This window comes from Sinocyclocheilus grahami, unplaced genomic scaffold, assembly GCF_001515645.1.
Source record: "Sinocyclocheilus grahami isolate Dianchi unplaced genomic scaffold, SAMN03320097.WGS_v1.1 scaffold43.1, whole genome shotgun sequence".
In the NCBI taxonomy this organism is placed as follows: Eukaryota; Metazoa; Chordata; class Actinopteri; order Cypriniformes; family Cyprinidae; genus Sinocyclocheilus; species Sinocyclocheilus grahami.
The window spans coordinates 872,774-897,543 of record NW_015505222.1 but is presented as its reverse complement, the minus strand read 5'-3'; the positions used below and the strand labels follow the sequence as shown (position 1 = coordinate 897,543).

Genomic DNA, 24,770 nt, shown 5'->3' with positions numbered 1-24,770 from the left:
CAGTTATATATAGATCAGTGAATATAGATCAGTGAGTGTGAGCGCTAACTTCTGATATGTGCAGCATGATTGCGTGAACATTTCTGAGCGGCAAAAGTGATAGATCTGTAAAGCAATATATTGTGAGAGGTCCGTGTGTTACCACGTCCCAAACGACTCAAAATAATAAACCACAAATTTAACAACACGTTTCACTCCACTGTGCTGAGCAAGAGCACTTCTCTGCTGTCTTCACGTGCTATCGGAAACTTCCTATTTCCCACTTATGAAGTCGTGATATTGTTGCATTTTTTCTGTTAAAAATAACAGTTTTGACAGTGGTTTGTGAATGTTGATTCTTAGCCCAAATAATTTTATCGGGAGCGTTAATGTGAGTGCTGCTGCAGTCTTAGGCCCTCCCCAAATGCTGTCATTGGTGGAGACGCGTGATGACACCCATCCCAAGCCCAATGTGTGTGTGAGTGTGTGTATATACAGTGGGTACAGAAAGTATTCAGACCCCCTTACATTTTTCACTCTTTGTTATATTGCAGCCATTTGCTAAAATCATTTAAGTTCATTTTTTTCCTCATTAATGTACACACAGCACCCTATATTGACAGAAAAACACAGAATTGTTGACATTTTTGCAGATTTATTAAAAAAGAAAAACTGAAATATCACATGGTCCTAAGTATTCAGACCCTTTGCTCAGTATTTAGTAGAAGCACCCTTTTGATCTAATACAGCCATGAGTCTTTTTGGGAAAGATGCAACAAGTTTTTCACACCTGGATTTGGGGATCCTCTGCCATTCCTCCTTGCAGATCCTCTCCAGTTCTGTCAGGTTGGATGGTAAACGTTGGTGGACAGCCATTTTTAGGTCTCTCCAGAGATGCTCAATTGGGTTTAAGTCAGGGCTCTGGCTGGGCCATTCAAGAACAGTCACAGAGTTGTTGTGAAGCCACTCCTTCATTATTTTAGCTGTGTGCTTAGGGTCATTGTCTTGTTGGAAGGTAAACCTTCGGCCCAGTCTGAGGTCCTGAGCACTCTGGAGAAAGTTTTCGTCCAGGATATCCCTGTACTTGGCCGCATTCATCTTTCCCTCAATTGCAACCAGTCGTCCTGTCCCTGCAGCTGAAAAACACCCCAACAGCATGATGCTGCCACCACCATGCTTCACTGTTGAGACTGTATTGGACAGGTGATGAGCAGTGCCTGGTTTTCTCCACACATACCACTTAGAATTAAGGCCAAAAAGTTCTATCTTGGCCTCATCCGACCAGAGAATCTTATTTCTCACCATCTCACAACTCCATGCGGGCTTTCATGTGTCTTGCACCGAGGAGAGGCTTCCGTCGGGACACTCTGCCATAAAGCCCCGACTGGTGGAGGGCTGCAGTGATAGTTGACTTTCTACAACTTTCTCCCATCTCCCGACTGCATCTCTGGAGCTCAGCCACAGTGATCTTTGGGTTCTTCTTTACCTCTCCCACCAAGGCTCTTCTCCCCCGATAGCTCAGTTTGGCCAGACGGCCAGCTCTAGGAAGGGTTCTGATCGTCCCAAACGTCTTCCATTTAAGGAATGGAGGCCACTGTGCTCTTGGGAACCTTAAGTGCAGCAGAAATTTTTTTGTAACCATGGCCAGATCTGTGCCTTGCCACAATTCTGTCTCGGAGCTCTTCAGGCAGTTCCTTTGACCTCATGATTCTCATTTGCTCTGACATGCACTGTGAGCAGTAAGGTCTTATATAGACAGGTGTGTGGCTTTCCTAATCAAGTCCAATCAGTATAATCAAACACAGCTAGACTCAAATGAAGGTGTAGAACCATCTCAAGGATGATCAGAAGAAATGGACAGCACCGGAGTTAAATATATGAGTGTCACAGCAAAGAGTCTGAATACTTAGGACCATGTGATATATCAGTTTTTCTTTTTTAATAAATCTGCAAAAATGTCAACAATTCTGTGTTTTTCTGTCAATATGGGGTGCTGTGTGTACATTAATGAGGAAAAAAAAATAACTTAAATGATTTAGCAAATGGCTGCAATATAACAAAGAGTGAAAAATTTAAGGGGGTCTGAATACTTTCCGTACCCACTGTACACTGTTTACAAAAGAGGATTGAGAGTTGATGCAGGCAGGCAGTTGATGCAAGTCAGTCTTCTTTATATATATATGTGTGTGTGTGTGTGTGTGTGTGTGAGTGAGAGAGAGAGTGTGTGTGTGTATATATATATATTTTTTTTTATAAAATAATAAATACCAATAATTTGTTAAATGCCTTGTAATTTGGTATTTGTTTGTACAATTTTTTTTGTGATATATAAATCAGCATAAAGAAGCAGACGGTTGTGGCGACTCACCCAGTCTGTTCATGAAGGTGACCCAGGGCAGGTACGTGGTCTGGTAGATGGGCTGAAGAGTGCCTGTATCACCTTCCTCCAGCTGGACTGCATGCCTCCTACAACACACACATCCAGACACAGGTCCCACGAGTCAATACATGACTATAGGCCTGCTTAACATGGGTGGTTGAGGTCACTTCAGCATTTACGTCTGTAAACTTATTGTCATCTGAATCAGAAATGTTAGTGTTCTTTCACCGTCCACAACCGCATTATCTACTGTATTCTGACAAATACAAAGGCTGGGTGGTAATTTAATTACATCCAAATCGACATCTCAGAGACTGCCAGGAAGAACTGGCCCAAAATCATTTGGAAATCTGATTATTCGGATACCATCTGATCTGCACAATAATGAGAAGTTGGGTATTTGGCACAATGGAAGTGTGTTTCAGTTTGAAAGCACAGAAGAAAGAGGACAAATTAAAACTGTGTTTTGAATATGTATGTTTAAGACTACGTTCTCTTGTTCTTTAGCAATTCATAAAAAAAAAAAAATATATATATTATTATTATTTTTTTTTTAATGAACAGGTTTACATGATTTCTCTGTTTTTACATGCAACCAGACAGAAACTTTAATTTTAGCATTATTTATATGCTATTATTGTATTTAGCTTTTATTTCTAGAATTTCAGTTTCAATTTTAAGTTTAGTTGAACTTTTAGCAATTTTATGTGCTTTTGGCATTTTTTTGTTTTTTTTATTTTATTAAATAATTCTATTTAGCTTTAATTGATTTTTCAGTTAGTAAAACCTAAAAGTATTTTAATTTATTTTATTTCATTTAGTTGCCAAGGCAACATTCCTCATTTTATTTTAAAGTTTTCATCTAAAATGTTTACTTTATTTTATTTAAGCATTATTAATGAAAATATTTTTAATAGTTTTAGTTGTCATATGTCGTCTCCTTTTTTTGTCTTATCATCTGAACATGTTCATTTTATCATGGAAAGCTTGTGCGAATGTTATTTTACAGACAGAAGCATGAGAAACACAGCTGTGTGTGTGTGTGTACCTCTGGACCTGCTCTTGCTCGACTGCCATGGCTTTCTCATGGTTCCACTGCTGTTTGACGCTCTCCGTCTTGTGTCTCCGCCGGCTCACGCGACTGTCCTCGACACGCTCCGGTACAATGTCATCCGTCGTCTTCGGACCGCCAAGCTCAGAAGTCTCTGGTTTACTCTACCAAACACACACACACACACACACACACACACACACACACACACACATACATCATAAGACCGATAACTGGCAGCAGACCAGAAAACATAAAGCCCAATCATTCTCCAGCGTTTACGCTTCACTGAGTCCAGATCAACCGCATCATGCTGACCATCAATGCAGTTTTGGAGGCATTGACAGTCATAATTAATGAGAGTAATTTGCTGTTAATGGAGACTGCACATGCTGAGTGAGCGCACACACCAGCATTTCCCAGAAGCTGCGGCGCGTGGTTTTGCCGGTGGGTGTGGTGGACTCGGGCGTGCTGGTTCCAGTGGTCGGGGTGGAGCTGGGCACAGAACTCAGGCTGATGGGAGACGGGCTGCTCTTGAGCCCATGAGCTCCACTGGGCCGCCGAACGCTCTCCTTCAGCTCCTTACTGTCAGACTGCAGGAGACTCAAGGCAACTACAGAGACACAACACACAAGATCAAAAACAAACAAAAGACTCTTCTGTTCACCAATGCTGCATTTATTTGATCAAAAATACAATAAAGAACCAGTAAAATTGTGAAACATTATTTCAATTTAAAATAACTGTTTTCCATGTGTATATATTGTACTTCACCTCCTTACTGTCAGACTGCAGGAGACACAAGGCAACTACAGAGACACAACACACAAGATCAAAAACAAACAAAAGACTCTTCTGTTCACCAATGCTGCATTTATTTGATCAAAAATACAATAAAGAACCAGTAAAATTGTGAAACATTATTTCAATTTAAAATAACTGTTTTCCATGTGTATATATTGTAAAATGTAATTTATTGCTGTGATCAAAGCTGTATTTTCAGCATCATTACTGCAGTCTTCAGTGTCACATGATCTTCAGAAATCATTCTAATATGCTGATTGGCTGCTCAAGAAACATTTCTTATTATTTCATTTATATATATTTATATATATGTATATATATATATATAAATCGAAATCTTTTGTAATGTTAAAAAATGTCTTTACTGTCACTTTTGATCAATTTCACACATTCTTGCTGAATAAAAGGATTGATTTAAAAAAAAAAAAAACTGAATCTTACTGATCCTAAAAATTCAAATAGATTTACATTTTATTTTATAAAATTGTATAAAAATTAGAGTTTACCAATTAAAAAATGAGAAATTGTATTTAAAAAACATATCTACTTACAATGCCTACAAAACTTATTTCCAAATATTTAAGTAGACTCCTTCAGAAAAGCAGATGTTTTATCATGTAAAAACAATTTTAGTGAGTTATATTTAATATCAGTTAGTTATTTTCTTCTTGCTCCAGTGTTATTTTAGTATTATTGAGATATTATTACAGTATTATTGAGCTATTACAGAGATATTGTTGATATTTTATTATTATAGTATTATTGCGGTTATAGTTTATATAAAAAAATTTTATCCGTTTTTTTTAAATATATTTTCTGTTTTCATTTTGATTTTAGAAATGTTGCCGTGTTTTTGTAATTTTTTTAAGTTTTTTTATACATGTGTATATAGCTTCTATTAATTTTTATTTCAGTTTTAGTTTTAGATTTTTTAGTACATCAAGTTTAGGACAAAAAAAAAAGTCTTATTTTATTTCAAGCAAAGAAATTTGTTTTCCACTGGAAAACTGACAATATATCAAAAACAAAAAACTATAAAGGCCCCCATATACTTAAAACGAAATCGAAGAACTAACTGAAATGACGTCATTTAGAACAAAATCAGGCCGAAACGAAGTTCGTTTTGGCAGTTCGAAACAACTCACCAAAGTGAACTTTTGGGGGAGTTCGTTTTGCCTCCTAAACACCTTTGAGCTACCATTGGTCCGTGGCGATCACGCAGTCGGTGGGTGTGTTCAGGAACTCCGCCTTCTTTGACGTGCAATCCCCCCGGTTCGTTTCTCATTCCACGGAGGCCAGACAGGAGAACACATCTCTGTGACTATCTTGCGGGCTGTGCACGGTCCAACCTTGAATGTTTCAGCCACACTTAGTTGCGTGGCCCCACAGTGTCAAGGCCAGTTTCTCTGTAGTGGAAATCTGTGTCCTGTGCGTTTTTGCATGTTTCACATATGGCGATACCCTTTTCAAGAGATCGTCAAACTGCGCGGCACAGTATGAAAAATGCACTTCCTCATCTGTGCTCCGCATTTGCTGAATAAAAAGGGCAAACTCGCCCTCATTCTTTCGGTTTTCGTTAAGTGGACGCACATACCATCTACGTTCTTGTTCTTTTTCTTTGCCATTGAATAGATCAATGCTACTGCCAGATGTTTACGAAACTGTTCTTCTCTCACAGCCGCCATCATTGTTGTTTTTAGGGGGTACACGCGGGCGGCGAGACACATGTTTACAACCCCGCCTCCAGCAGGGCGGGGGTGTCGGAATGTTCGAAGACAGTACACCGTCGCTTAGCCTTTTCGAACTTCTTTTTGCCCTCAAACGAAGAACGAAAAAGAACTTCTTTTGAAGTATATCAGGAGCTGTCAATCTCCAAAACGCATCATAACAGTAGTTCATACATTGCATGAGCTGCTCACCTGTGCTCTCGTCCCGCTGGGCGGCTGCAGGAAGGCAGAAGGTGTCCAGACACAACGGGTTTGGCAGCACGCGCATCTCCATGAGGATGTCGCAGAGGGCATGGCGTAGAGCCGCCCGGAGCTGGTCGGTCAGCTGCAGCGGGCTGATGTTACCCTGCTCCCACACGTCGAAGCGCACACACACGGCTGCACCTGCGCACAGGCACAGAGCTCACACACACCTCAACACACCATTACTGTAAACACTGTGTGTTTGCTAAAGCATCCCAACCTGAGCTCTGGCTGACGACAGTCGTCAAGGCCTCGAACTGGTCCGGCTGGAGGGAGATGCTGGAGACGTCTCCTCTGAGAGCCGGGCCGCTGCCGTCCTGAGCGGGAACCTGCAGCGCGCAGCCTTTAGCGTCCACGAACGACAGCGCGATGCAGGCGATACCTGGGGAGAGCAGGGTTAGAGGAGAGAGTGATGGAGAACAGAACTAAACGAGCTCGACAGAACTGAATGAATGATGCAAACAATGATGCAAAACTCACATGAAAGCAATACATTCTGCTAGAGATGCATGCTCATATGTCTCTTCAAACAAAGCCACTTCTACGCTCAAGGGGTTGATTTAAAACCAAAAGATTTTTTAATTGAAGGTCACATTAAATCAGTTTTTTTATCTTCATTTACTTTGCTACTTTTTCAAATGCCTTTTGTATACAAGTCTGATTACCCTCGACACAGCCTTGCAATCATACATTTTTGTAACTATAATCATTTTATTTAAAGCAACAGACTTCTTTTCTTTAATATAAAGGTAACATTAAATATGTATTTTATATCTTTATAAATTATGTTTCTTCTTTTTAAATGGATTTTATGTACAGATCCAATTATCCTTGACAAAAACACAACCTTTCAATCATAAAATATGAAAATAAATCATTAAAAAATTAAATTTTGAAACGATGATGATAAAAAAAGTTAAATAAACCATTTCAATATTTATTATTTAAAAATGTATTTAATTTTTACAAAAACTATGCTGTCTTTTACAAAAGATTTTTCCCCCAATGTTTTTTTTCTTTCTCCAAGTTATTAACTTGTTCACAAAAATATAAGATATGTGAGATGAACTAAATTAAAAAGAAATCCAATTAAATATCTGTGAAGAACATTTTTTATTGGGTGTCATTTCTAATCAAGCTGTAGTTTCTGCAAAAAGTATAAAAATGTCATTAAATTGTGTTTATTTAGGACACACAACTGCTAGCTATGAAAATACTGACTGACTCTATTCAAAACGTCATTTCCACACAGAATATTATAAAGCACAATACAGCATTTGAGATGTGGTGAAAATGACATGGTCGTGGAAATGATCATGATTTGCAAAAACAAAGAGCAGACAAAAATTGTTATTATTAACTAAAATAAAAAAAATCTTAAAAATATTTTTTGTGACTGAAATAAAATAAAAAATAAACTAATTTAAGAATAAACATAAGATGAAAAACTTAAAAGAAAAAATGAAATAAATAAATGTTTTTTTAATTGCCTTGGCAATTAACTAAAATAAAAATTACTAAAAACAAAAAAAAAAAGCTAAATAGAAATATTAAAAAAGGACTAAAGGACATAAAATTAAACTCATATTAAAATGATCCCACTGTCAAAGCAAACATATAAAGTGTGTTTTAAGAGAGTTTATTTTCTGAAGGTCCACAAGGCTGAACATTCCCATACTTGAAGAAACACCCATATGTAGCCTTAAATGATCTAAACACAACGATATTTCAGAAAACAATGCCTCTACTAGAGTACGCACTCTCATAAATCCTTTAAATGGGTTTTTATGCTGTTGTATTGACTCGGTTATGCTGTTTACAGCATGAAGCCAGCAGGCCTTGGGAAGCCGCGGCTCTGATAAGTGCAGAAAGAGAGAGATTTCCATCATTAGATTGTCAGAGATCGATGGCGCCTTCGCTCCAGTGGTTGTGGCTATAAAAAAGCCTCGCAAACAGAACGGCGGTCGCATTAAAAGGCATTAGCAGCAAACAGTGGAGCACGAGCTGGGATTTATCCAGCTGGTTGTATTAGCACATGCCGTTAGCGATGTGTGTGCGCCAGATATCAGATACTAATGCACCGCACACAATCACCTGAGATAAATGTGCATCTGTGCTCTCACATGCTAAAGTGTGCATGCATTTTGCATTAATGTGGATGCATGCATGAAAGTGTGTGTTCAGCTTGAAACATAAGCTACATAAGTACATGAGCTTAAACGCTTCCATCCAAGCAAGCTCAATTTCATGCATGGCGTTTTTGAAATATGTCAGACTGCGATTCATAATGCAACGCAAGTACGTGTCGCTTTCAGAGCAGTGCCAATCAATGAGCGGCTTCTCAACATCGTGGCCTCTCATCTAAGAACTCCATTTGCAGTAATCTTTTAAGTGCACTTGATGAGGTGTGATGTGACGTGGCGTGGCCCGGGCGGCCCCTGCGGTCCAGAGAGACTGCAAGAGGACAGAGAGAAGGCCCCTTCAGTCTCTGCTGGACTCTGGAGCTTTAGACAGACAGATAGAGTGATCACGGAAGTCACTTTCTGATTTATAATGACGGCGACCAGCGGCAGAGAGTGTGAATGAGATGATTTTACACTCTGAAGTGCCTGAATACAGACAATCTGATCCCATATTATACACTGCACAACATTATCATTTTATCTGTCCGTTGCAATGAGAAATGTTCAAAAAAAGAGAATATACTTAAGACAATGCATGCAATTTTAAAGGAAAATACTCTTTTTTTTTTTTTGTGAGTCACCTTATATTTCTGTTGAATAATCAGTAAAAGTGTCTGAATTACTAATACAGAAAATAACCAAAATCTATTAATAAATAGTTTCTATGTTCATTTGTACATGCTACTGATGTGTTTTGTCGTTAAAAGTTATATACCTCGACATGGACCCTTTTCACAAGACTGTGATGACTCTCGTTTAATGGTCATCAGCATTGTAAATCCTCCAAAGTTTTTCGTATTTGTATTTTAAAAAAAATGTATGTACATTTATAAAACTATTCTCTGTATTTTATTACCTTTGTGTCAAATTACAAAAGAAAAAAAACAAGTTAACGCTAATGCAGCGTCTATGGGAGGGATGGTAAATTTGACATGGTTCTCTCTTCTGTTCTCTCAATTTCTTCCTTTTTTTGAAAGTCACAAAAACACTATAGTGGAGCTTTTCTTTTGCTATTTGAGCAAATGGAATGCAAAAAATATATTTGTTCACTCATTCACCCATTCACTGCTCTTCAAGTTAACCCAACTATGGTGACTTCCGCTGCTGCAGATTAACAAAATGTGAAAAAGGTCCATTAGCAATTGCATTATATACTTACATGAATAATAAGCAACTAGATAAATGTAATAAAATAAAAAAAACACTAAAATAAGCTGTCGTTAATGTTAGTTAATGCATTAACAAAACTTAAACAATGAGTACTACATTTGTTACAGTATTTATTAATATTTGTTAACATAAGTTAATGAAAATACAACTATTCTTTGTTAGTTCATGTTAGCTCGGGTCCTTTAAATGATATCAACAGATACAAATTTAGATTTTAATAATGTATTAGTAAAGGTTAATTTAACATGAACTAACAATAAAGAATACGTTTAAAACTTTCAGCAATCTTAGTTAATGTTAACCAATGTGGTTAACTAATGTTGCTTAAGTGTTATAATTTTTTTTTCTAAGTTGCACACAATAATGTAAACATTGTATGGTGTTACATGCAAAGATACACTTTTCATACAATAAATATTTCAAATGAACTATTAACAGCATTTTTTGCTTTTGTTTCTCTTTTTTTAAGTTGCATTGGATAAAAGCGTCTGCTAAATGCACATATGTAAATCTATAATGAAATCACTCAAGCTAGCGGCTTAATACAAATTTTCCCCCACTGATTTCAACCCCTGAACACATTTGTATTAGCATTTGAAAACTTGTGGGAACAACGAACAGTGACCAATGAGCTCCAATTCACACAGAGGAACTTACAGGCCCTATGGTCTCCAACTTCAATATGGATTGGTACTTCACAAACTTAATGGCACATACTGCAAATTATACCGCAAGATGTCAATTGTGGTTTTGGTGATCGTTTACACAATGCTCCTTTTCTCAGTAAGCTCCACACTGACAGACCGCAAAAATTTGTGTCAGAAGCTTTCAATATTAGGTTGGTATTTGGGCAGCTAGCATAAAGGAACAGTTCACCCAATCAAAAAACATACATTTAAAAGTAAAGTCCGTTTCTCTCACATCTCATTTGCATTCACCTGCATAGCGATGCAAACAATCTGTAATTAAAAAAGCAATACAGTTCAACATTCTGCAAATATCAGATTCAATTTCCATCAGATCCTTACAAAAAAAAAGTTATCAAATGACTTCAAAAGACTTGGAATATCGTGCACAGGTCAACTTCCTTCCTGTGATGCTTTTGATCATTTTGGGAGAGCCCTTTCAATTTCATTATTTGGAAAGCGCACCTCAGAGATCACGTTAAACTGCTTTTTTGTGTTCCACAGAAGAACAAAGGTGAGTTTGGGTGAGTAAATGATGACAGAGCTTTAATTTTTGGGTGATCTGTCCCTTTAAGCCGTGATCACGTGACCATGCAGTACCACACTCAGCCAGTGGGGGCGCCACAGAACACACAGCACAACAGTGAAGAGGCTGGAGGCTCTTATACCTTCAAACTGAGAGATTGGGAAGAGATTCTGAACAAGGTCCGACATTGTACCTGCACAACAGATACCCACAGACAGAAATGATGAATGACAGACTGGACAAATCATGAACACCAACTCAATGATCAACCAATGAGCAGTGCGAGGAAGTGAAGAGTACTGGGATAAAAACTTCCAAGTTACAGCGTGCAATTTCTCTGCCACTAGCAGCACTTAATGAAACTACACTTTGAAACTAGCACTTTCAAGAAGCAAAATTCATGCGAGCAAATCTGTTTCTTAGGTTAATTTAAATTAACCAGAAAAAAAAATTATCACAGAATCAACTTGGCAATTAATGCTGCTTGCAAAACTCACTCCACAATATTTGACTTTTTTTCTAGTCAAGTGATAAATAATTAGCTAGATGCTACTGTTTATCACTACATTTTCAAACCTGCTCTATATAATTTATGGGGGTTGCTTTAAAAACCGTCATATTCAGATTTCAGACTAGAATTAAGATTCAATGTCATAAAAAAAAAATCATTTTGCATATAAATAACACCCATTTCTCTTTAAACCCCAACAGCATATCAATTTCTGATTAACGTTGGAAGCTAATAATTATTAGTCATAATTAAGACATAATTGTGAATTTTAACGGTCTAAATTCAGTTTGTTCATTAAGAATAATGATAAAGGGTTACTCATTTTGCATATAAATAACACCCATTTCTCTTTAAACCCCAACAGCATATCAATTTCTGATTAACGTTGGAAGCTAATAATTATTAGTCATAATTAAGACATAATTGTGAATTTTAAAGGTCTAAATTCAGTTTGTTCATTAAGAATAATGATAAAGGGTTACACTTTATTTTAAGGTGTCCTTGTTACACGTTACATGTACTTACTATATGGTTAGGGTTAGGATTAGGGTTTGGCTTAAGGTAACTTGCATGTAATTATGCACAATTTATTGTTGTTATAATAGTAAGTACATGTAACGTGTAACAAGGACACCTTCAAATAAAGTTGAAGGTTTAAAGGTAAAAAAAGGTTTACGAGGAGACATATTTTGTGCAACTAAAGTGCATTTCACATTATTCTCTGCGGCAGCACAAAATGATAAAATACACAAATATATAATCACTTACACCTCTAATGCACATCCTCATTATGCTGAATAAGTGCTTAACAGCTCTTTATCATTAAGTTAAAAAGAGGGAAAGAAATATAAAATTGCCCAGCATATCCATTTTTTGTTAGCAGTATATTAGTATTCAAGTTTGATACAGTTGTCAGTGTTAAAAAACGTTCTTTGTAACAGATTAATAGTGGTTTAAATAAATCAACAAAAATAAGCTTCACAGTCATCTAACAATCTGAAATTCTGAGTTACATTATCCTCCCCAACACTGCTGAGAGAGATGAAGATGATGAAAATGGAAGGAAAATGTCAAATTTAAATTTAAACGAAACTCCAGTGTTGTTACTGTTAACTTAACCGAACACTAAAACATTTCCTTTAATTGAAACGAAGTTGTAATTAAATGTTAAAATTAGATTAGAATTTTAAATAAAAAAAAGACAAATAGAAGTGTTGCTTTGGCGACTAACAAATGAAAAAGTACTAAAATTATAACTAAAACTGAACAAAAATGTATAAAGCTAAATAGAAATATAAAAAAACCCTAATCAAAATAACAAAAGCACAAAACAAAATTAATAAAAAATAAAGTCAAATTAAAATAAAAAAACAAAAAAAAATTACATTTAAATAAATAATATTATTTATTAAAATAATAATAAAATGTAATAAAATTAAAAATATCAATAATATTAGTAACAGCAAATAACACTAATTAAATGTAATTGTGTAGTAGGGTATGTTTTGAGTCATACCAGGACATATGAAGGCTTGTGGGAAACTCATTTCATACCCACACTGCACTGGTCGGGCTGATAATATCGAACTTCTTGAATTGAATAGAATATTGAACATCTCACTAAAGTCCTGCCAACTGGCTGCCTTTCAAAACCCCGGAGGAGCTGCTGAGACCTCACAGGAGCTGATATTACTGATCCTGCATCAATGAACCCACAAGGTTCCAGGTGATTCCAGGAGCCACGAAGCCCTTTATTTACATTCTGATGAAGTGCATGAGCAGTAATGGTGGAGAGCATCCTGTAATGTTCCTTTTAATAGCAGGTGCATTAGGAGATCTTCAGCAGCAGCTCTGGCAGGTATTTGGGTGGACTGTCAGTTCATTAGTGGTCGGGAAAGCGGGGAAGAGGAACCCTGTGGCTCCAGGCCGGAGCTGCTACTGCTTGCACTGTCTCCACCTGACAATTATCTCTCTGCAGTTTGGGATCAAGTCATATTAGGACCCTAAGAGGCTTGTTAAACACCCTTCACGTTAATGAGACAGACCTGAAGCTTCCCCTCCACAGCTCTTAAAATACTCACAAACTTCCCACTTGTACTTTATATTTATAAACTCCACATGCACCCAAAGGAGTGTTAAAAAGCTTGGTTTGAAAACCTGAAGGGGTCGGATGCAGATTTCGGAATTGATTTCAAATTAAATATCAGCTTTAAAGCCCAAATTCAAACTGCAACGTAATTTTGCACTTAAAGTTCTACGCCTATTTTTATTTACCCCCGACAGCATGTCACTTAAAGAATAATGGCAGAAGACGATTGTTATTAGTCATAATAGAACAACTTTTTTCAAAAATGATTTTTCACTATTATTTACAACAGGATCTGCATTTTAAGGCGTTTTAAATAAAAGATTTTTGCTATAAAAGACAACAACTTTGTGCATCAAAACCACTCATTTCCTGGCAAAAGAAAGAAAAAAAAAAACAACACGAAACATAATTCAGCAACAGCTGAATGTAACAATTTGACAAAACAAATGTGTCAGTCTATGAGTAACAGCCACAAAATAAACGTCATTGCATGACATAAGTATAACGAACTACGCAAAAAACATTTAGAACATCTCCAGCACGTTTTATAATTACCCAACTCAAACATAGTTCCCCGGTCATGCATGATATCACATCCGTCAAAAACTTGGCTGTCGGTTGAAACTAAAACTAAAATGGGCATCAATCACTTCACTGACTGCTTGCCGGCTAAGAAATAAATAATTATTGCCTTACTATTCATCTGTTTTCAAATCCACATTCTCAAAACTAAATTTAAATATCACAACATTGATGTCTGTCAAAAAATAACATGCACAATACACAGCAGTATTTACGAGAAGCCAGCAGAGGACCAGGGAGTACATACAACTCCTGAATAACCCACACTACTTGATGTTTTGATTATGTCATCTCTTTCTAAGAAGAAGCAGAAAATGCCGGCCTGAGCAGATTCAACGTGCTGTCTGTCAGAGATGACAACGTACCTAATACAAGCTAGTATAAATTTGTTCTTTGTTCACTGAAATTGAATCTGAATGATCGGGGAACTGAGTGAAATACTTCACACTGCATGCTAAAGAGAATACATGCTAAAGAGAATAAATGCCAAATCAATGGAAAAAAGCCAGGCTTCTGTACATGACATTTTGACGGACATTGTCTTTAATGCACAAACTTTGCTCTCTGATTCTGACAACCATCACCTCCGTCGCCGGAGAGCCGGGAGGCTGAATGAACTGAGACAAAGAGGAAAAAATGACGTGCAATAACCAAAAATCATCTCCACAGTCTATTATCCAACCATTAATTAATCTCAGATGACACACCCGCTGCCGCCCACAGAAGAAAAATTAGAAAAACAGAGACCAAGCCTTCAGATGCTTTGGTTCTGGATGCATATCAGTGATATTTCAAAAAAATCTTCAATAAAGACTTCTAAACCAACTCGCTCTGAGATGAATCACAACATTAGAAGCTTTGATTCAAAGTATTTAAAAATCTGAAAAAAGGCACCAAATTCACACAGCTTCAGAAGACTTGAAATACAGCCCATGAGTTGTATTTTATGATACTTTTATGTAAATTTTTTCCACAAATGTCTGTCTCTGCATAGGGTGGGCAAATATAATTCATCTGCTTAATCTGCACTATACAACCTGTGGCGAAAGAACAAGTCTGTCACAGACAAAAGATGGTCAAAGAAGAGAAAGAGAAATCACCTCCACATCTGCAGGCGTCAGTTTGCAGTTTCTGACCAGCATGACCGTAATAATGTCCAGCGTGGCCTCGTCCAGACGCTTCCTCAAAACCTTCACCAGTTCATCAGAGATCTCTGGACCTGCCCATCACAGAGCATCATATCTCACTTCAAAATATGACACAATATGGAAGTACAATAGTTCACAGATAGCAAGCCGTTTGATTTTGACTTTAAGTCTCCCGAGCAGGTGCTGAAATCCCTCAGAGCTGCTCGCTAAACCCAGAAATGTCCCAACCAATTATAAATATGCATTTAAAGACAAACTGATGAAACTGGAAAAGATTTCCCTGGCTACACTTTGAAAAGAAATGACTCCTGGCCCTGATAACAGCAGGATGAATGCAGAGCAACAGCGCCTCCTGCCAGCTGCTGATGATACTGCAGGTGATGCTGGAGAATCCTGAGAGTTTAACTCTGCTAAAAATCAATGCTGTTGTTTATTGGTGGCTTAAAAAATTATTTTTAGTGAAATAAATGCAATTTCATTGTTTATCTAAATATTTGCTGCATGCTCAACATACATCTCCTGACAAAACTTTGGGTGCACAGCTGAATTTACTGTATATACAGTAAAATGACATGAGAAATCTATATACAAATATATATATATATATATATATATATATATATATATATATATATATACACACACACACACACACACACACACACACACACACAGTGTTGGGGAAAATATTTGTAAAAGTAATGCATTACTCCATTTAAAAAAGTAACTAATTGCATTACTTAGTTACTTTTTTATTTAAAGTAATGCATAACGTTACTTTTGTGATAGTTTTTGTCACCTGGGCTGGACTTGCTTGTTTTTGTTTAATAACAAAAAACCCAAATGTTATATTTTTTGGCAACTGTAAAGGGCCTTTCACACCAAAAGTGAAATTAATAAGCCTCTTCCTCTGCACCTCACTCCCAGTTTCTCTAAACGCAGGGACAGGAGGGATGTCAGTTAATAAATGCCAAAACAAAGTAACTTGCATTACTTATTTGAAAGAGTAACTACGATATTTCATTGTAAATTTAAAAGTAATTCGCTACTTTACCAGTTACTTGAAAAAAGTAAGTCTTGTAATTTTACTTTGCATTTGGATTTTGTCCTTCTTTCACCCAAATATAATGCATGGGCCTTTAATGCAATATTTGCCAATAAAAATGACAATAATAAAAAATAAAACACTTTATGGTGTAACATGTTTTAGTCACTATGTTGCATGTTAATATGTGTTATAATTTACTGTTCTTCTTTCGGCTTCTCCCAATTAAGGGTCGCTACAGCAGATCACCCGTCTCCATTTTGCTCTGTCCTCTAATTTTCCTATTATTTTAAATTGTGCAAAATAGTCATAGCAAAGAATGAGTCGATATGGACTGATTTATTCAACATTTGTTCCCCAAAATTAAAAGGAAGGCAGAATTGTCAGCCGTTTACACATGACTCATTCTTGCTTTCATTCTCTGCTTTTTTTTTTTTGATTTAGACGGATGTCCTTGGTCGTTGTGCTGCGTCTTGCTGCTTTTTCAACATTTTGCACTATGAACGACACGTATTCAAGAAGCTGAAAAACGCATCTTAAAGGTGCTGTAATGTATTTTTTTGACTGCAGTAATGCATAAAAATACCGAAATATGTTTGCAGATATTTAAGAAACATGCTTGATATTTAAGATAACATACTTGTTTTTCTGAAAAACTATGCTACAGCCGGTTATTCCACTTTGAAATGTACGTTGTGACAGAATGTCTGTTTTTGTTTTGGTCTGTGTGATTCTGCCCACTGCCAATTTACCCAATAGTATTCGATACCCAGGGTAGCCAGGTTGCAGAAAACCCAGCTTACTGCAGCCATGGAATCCAACAAATGAGCTAGGTTAGAGATCGCAGATTCTTAAAAGCCTTGGCATCCATCAAAAAATCTTTATGAGCAGAGAAATATTAAAATGCGGATAAATCAACTCATCAACTTACAGTGTAAGGCTCATCACCTTCTGTCGTCAGTAGCGCTTGTTTCTGTTGTGTGACTTAAATCTGGCAACTTGCATAAGCATCGAGTCTGAGGAGGAGGGGGCGGGAGAAACAACTCTCTGCAATATTTTGAATGTGGACTGCAGTACCCATGTCAACCTCTAGCTGTCGATATCACAAACTGCACCTTTAAGATCTCTGCGCTCTATTATATTGAGTTGCGCTATATTCAGCTGCTTACAAATGCAAGAATGGGTCTGAACTTAATGGTTCCTTATTCGTTTTTCTTTCAGTAAGTGTGGCTGGTGTAGTGGTGTAACATCCCTCACAGAAACCAATGCACTTCATTCATCTTTTTTTCCGTCGTGGTACTGTGAGAAACATTTATCCATCTCTCTCTCTCACCTGCGGTCCCTACGCCATGCACCTGCAGCAAAATGTGTTTGTCCACCAGTCCAACCGGCCTTGAGCCTTCCAGAGAAGAGCGTGATGCCTATGAACATGATACATGTCATCATACACTCACATAAAACATAACACACATCACATCAGGACTCACGGGAGCACGTTCTACGCCTGCTTTTCAGGCTATAAACACATAATTGCTCACATCTCCCATTTCTATAGCTCGTCCCATCAGGATGAAGCTCATAAATGGTGTAAACACAAGGACAAGTCACTCTGGAAGGCGATCTGAGCCCTAATGGCTCCTGAGGGCTCTGGTTTCCTAAAGCGTAATGAGAAGTGACAGTATGTGAATGTTACCGTGAGGTCCTCAGAGCCCAGCGGCTCCTGGCTGCGAGCCAGACCGACAGAGCGCGACACGTGCACGTTTCCATCCAAATCACTGTACTTCCCTGCCTGAGACGTCTCGGAGAGTCTGTGGAGACGGACAGAAGGGACGAGGAGGTCAAGAACATGAAAAGAATTCAAATACATTCTAGCGAGACTGGAGGAGAGAAGCCACAGATGGAGAAATTAAAGAGATATTATAGTGGCAGACAGATATGAAACACATTTTCTGCTTTCAATTATTTCTGAGTGACCTACAAGTAAATATTGTGCAAAAAATATTTGTTGGGTAAGGTAATAATAAATATTTGTGAATGTGTATACATATAAATTATAATGTGCCTGTGTATGGGCATTATATCAATCGTCAAGATTTAGTGAAGTTCCTTTGAAATAGCAGCTTAATGAACAACTAAAAGTGTCTAATTAAATTGAGGATGATTAAGAGAACAAGATCTTTTTAAAGGAGATGATGACAGAATTTATTTAGCAATCAGACCTGGATTTATCTTGCACAAAACAATAAGGATCGGGTGATAAAACAATGAATTAGGTAATAAATCTACAAATAAAAAACAAAAACCAGATAACACTACTCATAAAAAATTTGGGTTAGTAAATTATAATTAAAAAAAAAAAAAATTAATACTTTCAGTTCAAAAAAGGGTGAAATTCAGTTCATGCACACCCTGGGAATTGCACCCCTGACATTGCTGTTGGAAGCAACTCTTCTTTACTCTGCTCCTCAGATACCAGCATCATTCACTGAAAAGCTCATATTGGTCAATAATATGAAGAAACGCCGAGCTTGTGACTCACCGGAGGTAGAACACAGATTTGGTGGTGCGCTCCTGATAAACAAACATGTTTTTGCGGTTTACCACACAGAAAGCATTTAGAACGGAGCGCAGAGCCTGGATAGCTGAAAGGACCAGAGAAAATACAAGCTTAGCAGTTTTTCAAAGTTAAAACATGTTTTCATGAGGAGCCACCTGATTGGTCTGATGTGGTGTCACTCACCCCGGGACACGCCCATGTTGGGCCCCATTTTAAGGCGCGGGTGAATGTAAATAACGGTGCTCCAGACCACGTCACAGGCGAAGTAACCCGGGATGAACTGCATGGTGGCGGCAAGGTAGTCCCGCGGCTGATAGCTCTCATCTGCATTGTAGTCTGAGGCAGAAAAAAAGGTATAATTATGGGGATAAGAGTTTCATTTTAGCAACTTCATAACAAAAGGGAGATTAGCAGGATTAGCTGAACTCAACAGGCCCGCAGAGCACCTCAAGTTGTACGATACAGATGAAGCATTTGAGCGTTCATCTCGGTGGTCGACCGGATCCAATTCATTTGCACAGTCTGAGGCAGAACGATGAGGACATTAGTGCGCTAATTCACGCTAAACAGCAGTTATAGAATTGTAGTCAATGAGGCGAGTGCTCAGACTCATACTGCTGTCTCATTATCACCACCCTTGAATTGACCTTCCCGATGGGTTTTTGAGTGGGAGTCTGTGTTTGTTTGCATTAGTGTAGATCGTGCTGCATTTTACAGCAGCTTCATCAGGTTTTATTAAATCTGCACTGCATATCAAGAGTGCAACAATATCAGCAGTTTTCAATTAAACACAGCCATCCGCACGGTGTGGGTCTGGCCAAGCACAGGGCTGCGTGATTCATTCAAATAAAACTGAAATCAAGATATGGCTTTGTGCTGTTATCACAGATGCTGCAATTTAATTAAAAAGACTGCAACAATTATTTTCATCTTGTTTTCCAGTACAAATATATTAATATTCTTAAATCAGTTAACATAAGATACTAAGTCTTGTGCATCTTCTGCATCAAAATTAAACAAGTTTTAATGCCTAAAACAATAGCCAATGGGATCAGAAAAATCCAACTGATTTAAGTTCGTGTTTTTTTTTTATATATATATATGATTGGCAGATAGCTTTTCTTGTTTTAAGCAAAAACTTACTTAAATTTTATTTTGATAAGAATGCTGAAAAAATATATATTTTTTGCAATGCAAGAGTTCGGGTCTTGTCTTGGGTCAATGTGTTTCGAGATATACAATCAGAAACGCTTTTAACCAGCTAAAATAATTTCCTTATTTTCAAACATTAAAGCATCAAGCTTTCAAAGCAGCAATAAATATTGCAACAGTCACTGCTGTACTGACAAATAAATTATTTTACAAATATTTTAAATATTAGATTTTTTATTTTGCAGTAAAATAGTACAATCTTAATATTTCTTATCTTGATATATTTCCACTATTTTTTTTTTGCCAAATCTGCTTTTATTTAATTGCGTTTTAAAACGTGCAAATCACAATTTTATCAGAGCGATAAAAAATATAACTAAATAAGTAATTAAATACATACATACAATCTCAATTAGATAATTGACTCTGGCATGTGCATGGATCTGGAGCAATAAGAGTGAAAGATTAATATTTCATGCATGTGTGTTTTATTTAGTCATTAGAATTAGTAACTCACAGCTATTTATCTTTTAACCTTCAGCATCAGTTTTATTTAGTAATAATCAGAATGGGCTACTCTCCCATCTCATTTGGCATTAAAGACTCCCAAATGTGTGATGAAATTAAAAGGAAATGAAAAAGCAAAGCAGACTGAGCTGGAACGTTCGATTCCATAAGTAAGCTTTTTATAGATGAAGATTAATATTTTCGGACAGATTTAGGCCTAGCTATTTTTAAATATGAAAACAAATAATCAATACACACATATACATATATATATATATATACACACACACATATACACATATACATACATACACCCCTTATATTTTTGGTATACCCTCCTTACCAAAACAACAATCATCCATGTCCACAAAAACTATGAGACAGCGATGAAACCATCTTTCTTACATTGCGATGTTAATCGAGCCTTAAAAAGGTCTCCCATCCAATTCTTTCACTTGCTGATTTTTGCTTTTTGCTTGCATTTGGCGCTTTCTGAATGTGAATTTTATAACCTGAGCGTGTCTCTGGAGCAGTACCTGGCATGAGAAAAAACCTCCACTCTGTCCTGATGAATTCTGATGATGAGCCAGAAATCAGGCATGAGCGGCGTCTGTCTCTCCTGCTCATTCATTGTGGGTCCGTCGCACTCAGAATCACTGCTGCCTCCATCATAACCTGACACACACACAGCAGAGAGCAGAGGGACCATGAGGAATGATGACTGTGATGTTTAATCATGCTGTGTGTTGTGTGAAGCCTCACCGAGCATGTCTGAGTCCAGGCTGCCCTGACTGGAAACGACGCTCTGAACTCGACTGGGACGCAATTTCCCACTGCCTGAAAGCAACAGGAATTCAAAGCCGCTTAGAATAAATAGTATGAACTTTATTACTAGAGTCTAACAAACAAACAAAATCACTGCACCAGAAAACATCCAAAAAGTCAACATGTGTAAGCCACAATCCAAAATCATGTGACATATTCAACTGTTAGCGATCTCTGTTTTAAAGGAATAGTTCACCCCAAAATAAAAATCTGACGAAAATGTCCTCACCTTTAGGTCATCCAAGATGTAGACGAGTTTGTTTGTTCATCAGATTTGGAGAAATGTAGCCTTCCATCACTTGTTCACCAATGGATGCTCTGCAGTGAATGGGTGCCGTCAGAATGAGAGTTTAAACAGCTGATAAAAACATCACAATAATCCACAGCACTCCAGTCCATCAGTTAACTTCTTATGAAGCCAAAAGAAACAAATCCATCATTAAGACTTTTTAACTTCAGACTTCTGGCCAAAATCCATAATAATGCTTCCTCCAATGAAAAAGTTCATCCCCTGTTGTCTCTCACATTGAAATCCACCCACATATTTGTTAAGATCTGTTTTGGCTTGTAAGCGGTGTTTTGATCTGTGCAGATTTCTTTCCTGATTCAGACCAGTTTTTCACTGGAGGAAGTGTTATTATAGATAGAGGACTCAAGCAATGGTTTGAAGTTAAAAACACCATAATGATGGATTTGTTTTTTACAAACACGCAGCTTTTGGCTTCTCAAGATGTTAACTGATGGACTGGAGTGGTGTGGATTATTGTGATGTTTTTATCAGCTGTTTGGACTCTCATTCTGACGGCACCCATTCACTGCAGAGCATCCATCGGGTGAGCAAGTGATGAAATGCTATCTTTCTCCAAATCTGATGAACAAACAAACTGGCCTAGGGAGAGGACATATTCAGCAGATTTTTATTTTTGGTTAAACTATTCCTTTATGATGACTCTTGCACATGGCATTGTAATTGGCATTGAAATACTTCTTTGTTGTCTTTTTCATCCTCATAGTATGCAGGCTTTTTTTGCAACTTTTCACCTAATTAGAGTCCAGTGTTGGGAAGGTTACTTTGGAAATGTAATAGGTTACAGATTACGAGTTACCCTATTTAAAATGTAATAAGTAGTGTAACTATTTAAATTACTTTATTAAAGTAATGTAACTGATTGCATTTGATTACTTTTTGATTAGGCTACTTTTCAAAATTCAAAATTCTACATTTTTCTAAACTGTTAACCATTTTCAAACATGTAAAGCATGCAGGGTTAACCTTACAGTATACTCAACACTGATTACCGTCAGAATTTCAAAATCCTTCATCACTTGAATTAAGATTATAATAATTGAATTTTAAAGCACACACAAAATCAGACTTTAGCACCTCTTTTTACTTTGAGATTGTTCTGGAGGTAAAATACAGATTTGAAATCATAACAAAATATATAGTTTTATAGCTATGATACTGTTTTTGAAATCAAATCTTTGCACAGCTAGGACAGGAAACACTGGCATCTAACAATAAAAAACGTTTAATTTAAAAATAAAGCATATACACAAGCCTAAACTCCTGAAACATCGGTGTCTCATATTTTAGAGCAGTCAATGTAATTTTGGAAAGAAATCACTCAAATCTGTTTGTGAGTGAAAATATTCAGTCGTAACCTCCTTTGTAATCGTTAACATTTTCACAAGTAACTGTAATTTAATTACACTTTTTTTTTACACAGTAACCGTAACAGATTGGTTACATTTATTTTGTAATTAAATTACGTCATTCTGTTACATGTAACTAGTTACTCCCCAACACTGTCAGAGTCTAACAGTTTGCACTGGCTGCCAATAGCCGCTCGCATCAAATTCAAGGTACTGGTGTTTGCTTACAAGACAACCACTGGCACTGCACCAATATGTGACCCTGGAGCACAAAAGCAGTCTTAAGTTGCTGGGGTATATTTGTAGCAAAAGCCAAAAATACATTGTATGGGTCAAAATTATACATTTTTCTTTTATGCCAAAAATCATTAGGATATTAAGTAAAGATCATGTTCCATGAAGATATTTTGTACATTTCCTACCGTAAATATATCAAAACATAATTTATGATTAGTAATGTGATTGCTAAGGACCAAATTCCTTTGGACAACTTTAAAGGCAATTTTCTCAATATTTAGATTTTGTTGCACCCTCAGATTCCAGATTTTCAAATAGTTGTATCTCAGCCAAACATTGTTCTATCCTAACAAACCATACATCAATGGAAAGCTTATTTATTCAGCTTTCAGATGATCTAGAAGTCTCAATTTCGAAAAATTGACACTTAAGACTGGTTTTGTGGTCCAGGGTCACATATACCTAAACTCGCTAGTTCAGACTTGTGTGCCCTCCAGAAGCTTGCGCTCTGCAAGTGAACGCCGCCTCGTGGTGCCATCCCAAACAGGCACAGAATCACTCTCACTGACCTTTTTCTGGACTGTCTGGAACACCCTGCCTATAATCGCAATTCGATCAGTCCTTCAGCCATTTTCAAAAATCTTTTTCACCAGCACCTGACCAATTAATACTAGCACTTACCTATTCTATTCGTTTTAGTCTAATTTATTTATTAAAAAAATAAAAAATAATTGCAATGTGTAATGTGTTAGACTAACTGAGATTTGTCACAGCACTTGTATACTGTTACTGTCTTGTTGCTTTGATTGCTTCTATTGTTCTCCTCATCTGCTAAATGACTAAATGTAAATGTGAGTTCACAAGCAGCATCTCAGTACAGTCGGATGAGGTGGGTTTCTCGTGACACTCACTGTGTGTGGTGGACTGCACGGACTCGACCAGGCTGGCGGCGGAGGGGGTTTTGGGAGGCGACGTGTGATCAGATGAGCGCTCGGTGCTGCTGCTGCCCGCCTGCAGGTGAGCGTCACTCTGAGGTCGAGTCTCCTCCGCGTCGGCCTGTTTCAGCTGCCCGGGGTCAGAGGTCTCGGAGAGAGACTCGCTGGCTGAATCAGCTGCTGCAGGCCGCGTGTCCTCATCAGCCCTCTGCACTTCTCCACACTCCACCAGCTGCGGGAAAAAACAGAGGAATCATAATCCAGATGACAGCAAGTCAACTTTGTTAAATCTGAGTGTTACATACATTTACTTAAACCACATTTTATTTTAAAGTTAATGTTATAACTTCATAATTAAACAAATGCCATGCATTTCTTCAGGTATGGTTTCAAAGATTGCTGATAACTACCTCAGTGTCGGGCTCTTTTTTCTTGGACTCTGCATCTCTGTTTGCTGATGCTCTGGCTCCGTCCTCCACCTCAGGACACAGGCTGCTCTGCCGAGACACTGTTCCTGCAGCTGTTGAGTACTGAGCAGCGATGTTAGACAGCTGTGTCGCGGCCTGAAGCCTGTGAGACTGCTGGCGACTCAGTGAGACGTAGTGAAAGTTGTGCTGCTCGGCGTTCAGCAGGTAACCAGGAAGCGATAACCTCTTGAACTCCTGCAGCGAGGAAGCAGGGACGTGTTATTAAACAGCGGGGCAGAACATAATCTCGTTCCTGACCTTTCCTGGAGAGTCTTATCACCAATAATAGAGGTCATCGCATGAGTTCAAA

General features: G+C 37.5%; 1 protein-coding gene across 1 annotated transcript in view; it reads right to left on the bottom strand.

The window, feature by feature from the left end:
• LOC107582345 (protein SZT2-like) overlaps positions 1-24,770 on the bottom strand; it is a 93,853-nt gene that overhangs the window by 32,160 nt on the left and 36,923 nt on the right. Inside the window, exons 38-55 of the mRNA XM_016268142.1 lie at positions 24,404-24,655; positions 23,970-24,225; positions 21,103-21,177; positions 20,877-21,015; positions 20,675-20,678; positions 19,140-19,203; positions 18,865-19,017; positions 18,664-18,766; positions 17,818-17,932; positions 17,458-17,545; positions 15,032-15,150; positions 14,488-14,548; positions 10,824-10,942; positions 6,405-6,609; positions 6,134-6,325; positions 3,821-4,023; positions 3,408-3,574; positions 2,348-2,445 (exon numbers count right to left, since the gene is read on the bottom strand). Coding sequence (XP_016123628.1) covers positions 2,348-2,445; positions 3,408-3,574; positions 3,821-4,023; positions 6,134-6,325; positions 6,405-6,609; positions 10,824-10,942; positions 14,488-14,548; positions 15,032-15,150; positions 17,458-17,545; positions 17,818-17,932; positions 18,664-18,766; positions 18,865-19,017; positions 19,140-19,203; positions 20,675-20,678; positions 20,877-21,015; positions 21,103-21,177; positions 23,970-24,225; positions 24,404-24,655 — 2,413 coding nt within the window. The remainder of the gene's footprint in view (positions 1-2,347; positions 2,446-3,407; positions 3,575-3,820; positions 4,024-6,133; positions 6,326-6,404; positions 6,610-10,823; positions 10,943-14,487; positions 14,549-15,031; positions 15,151-17,457; positions 17,546-17,817; positions 17,933-18,663; positions 18,767-18,864; positions 19,018-19,139; positions 19,204-20,674; positions 20,679-20,876; positions 21,016-21,102; positions 21,178-23,969; positions 24,226-24,403; positions 24,656-24,770) is intronic.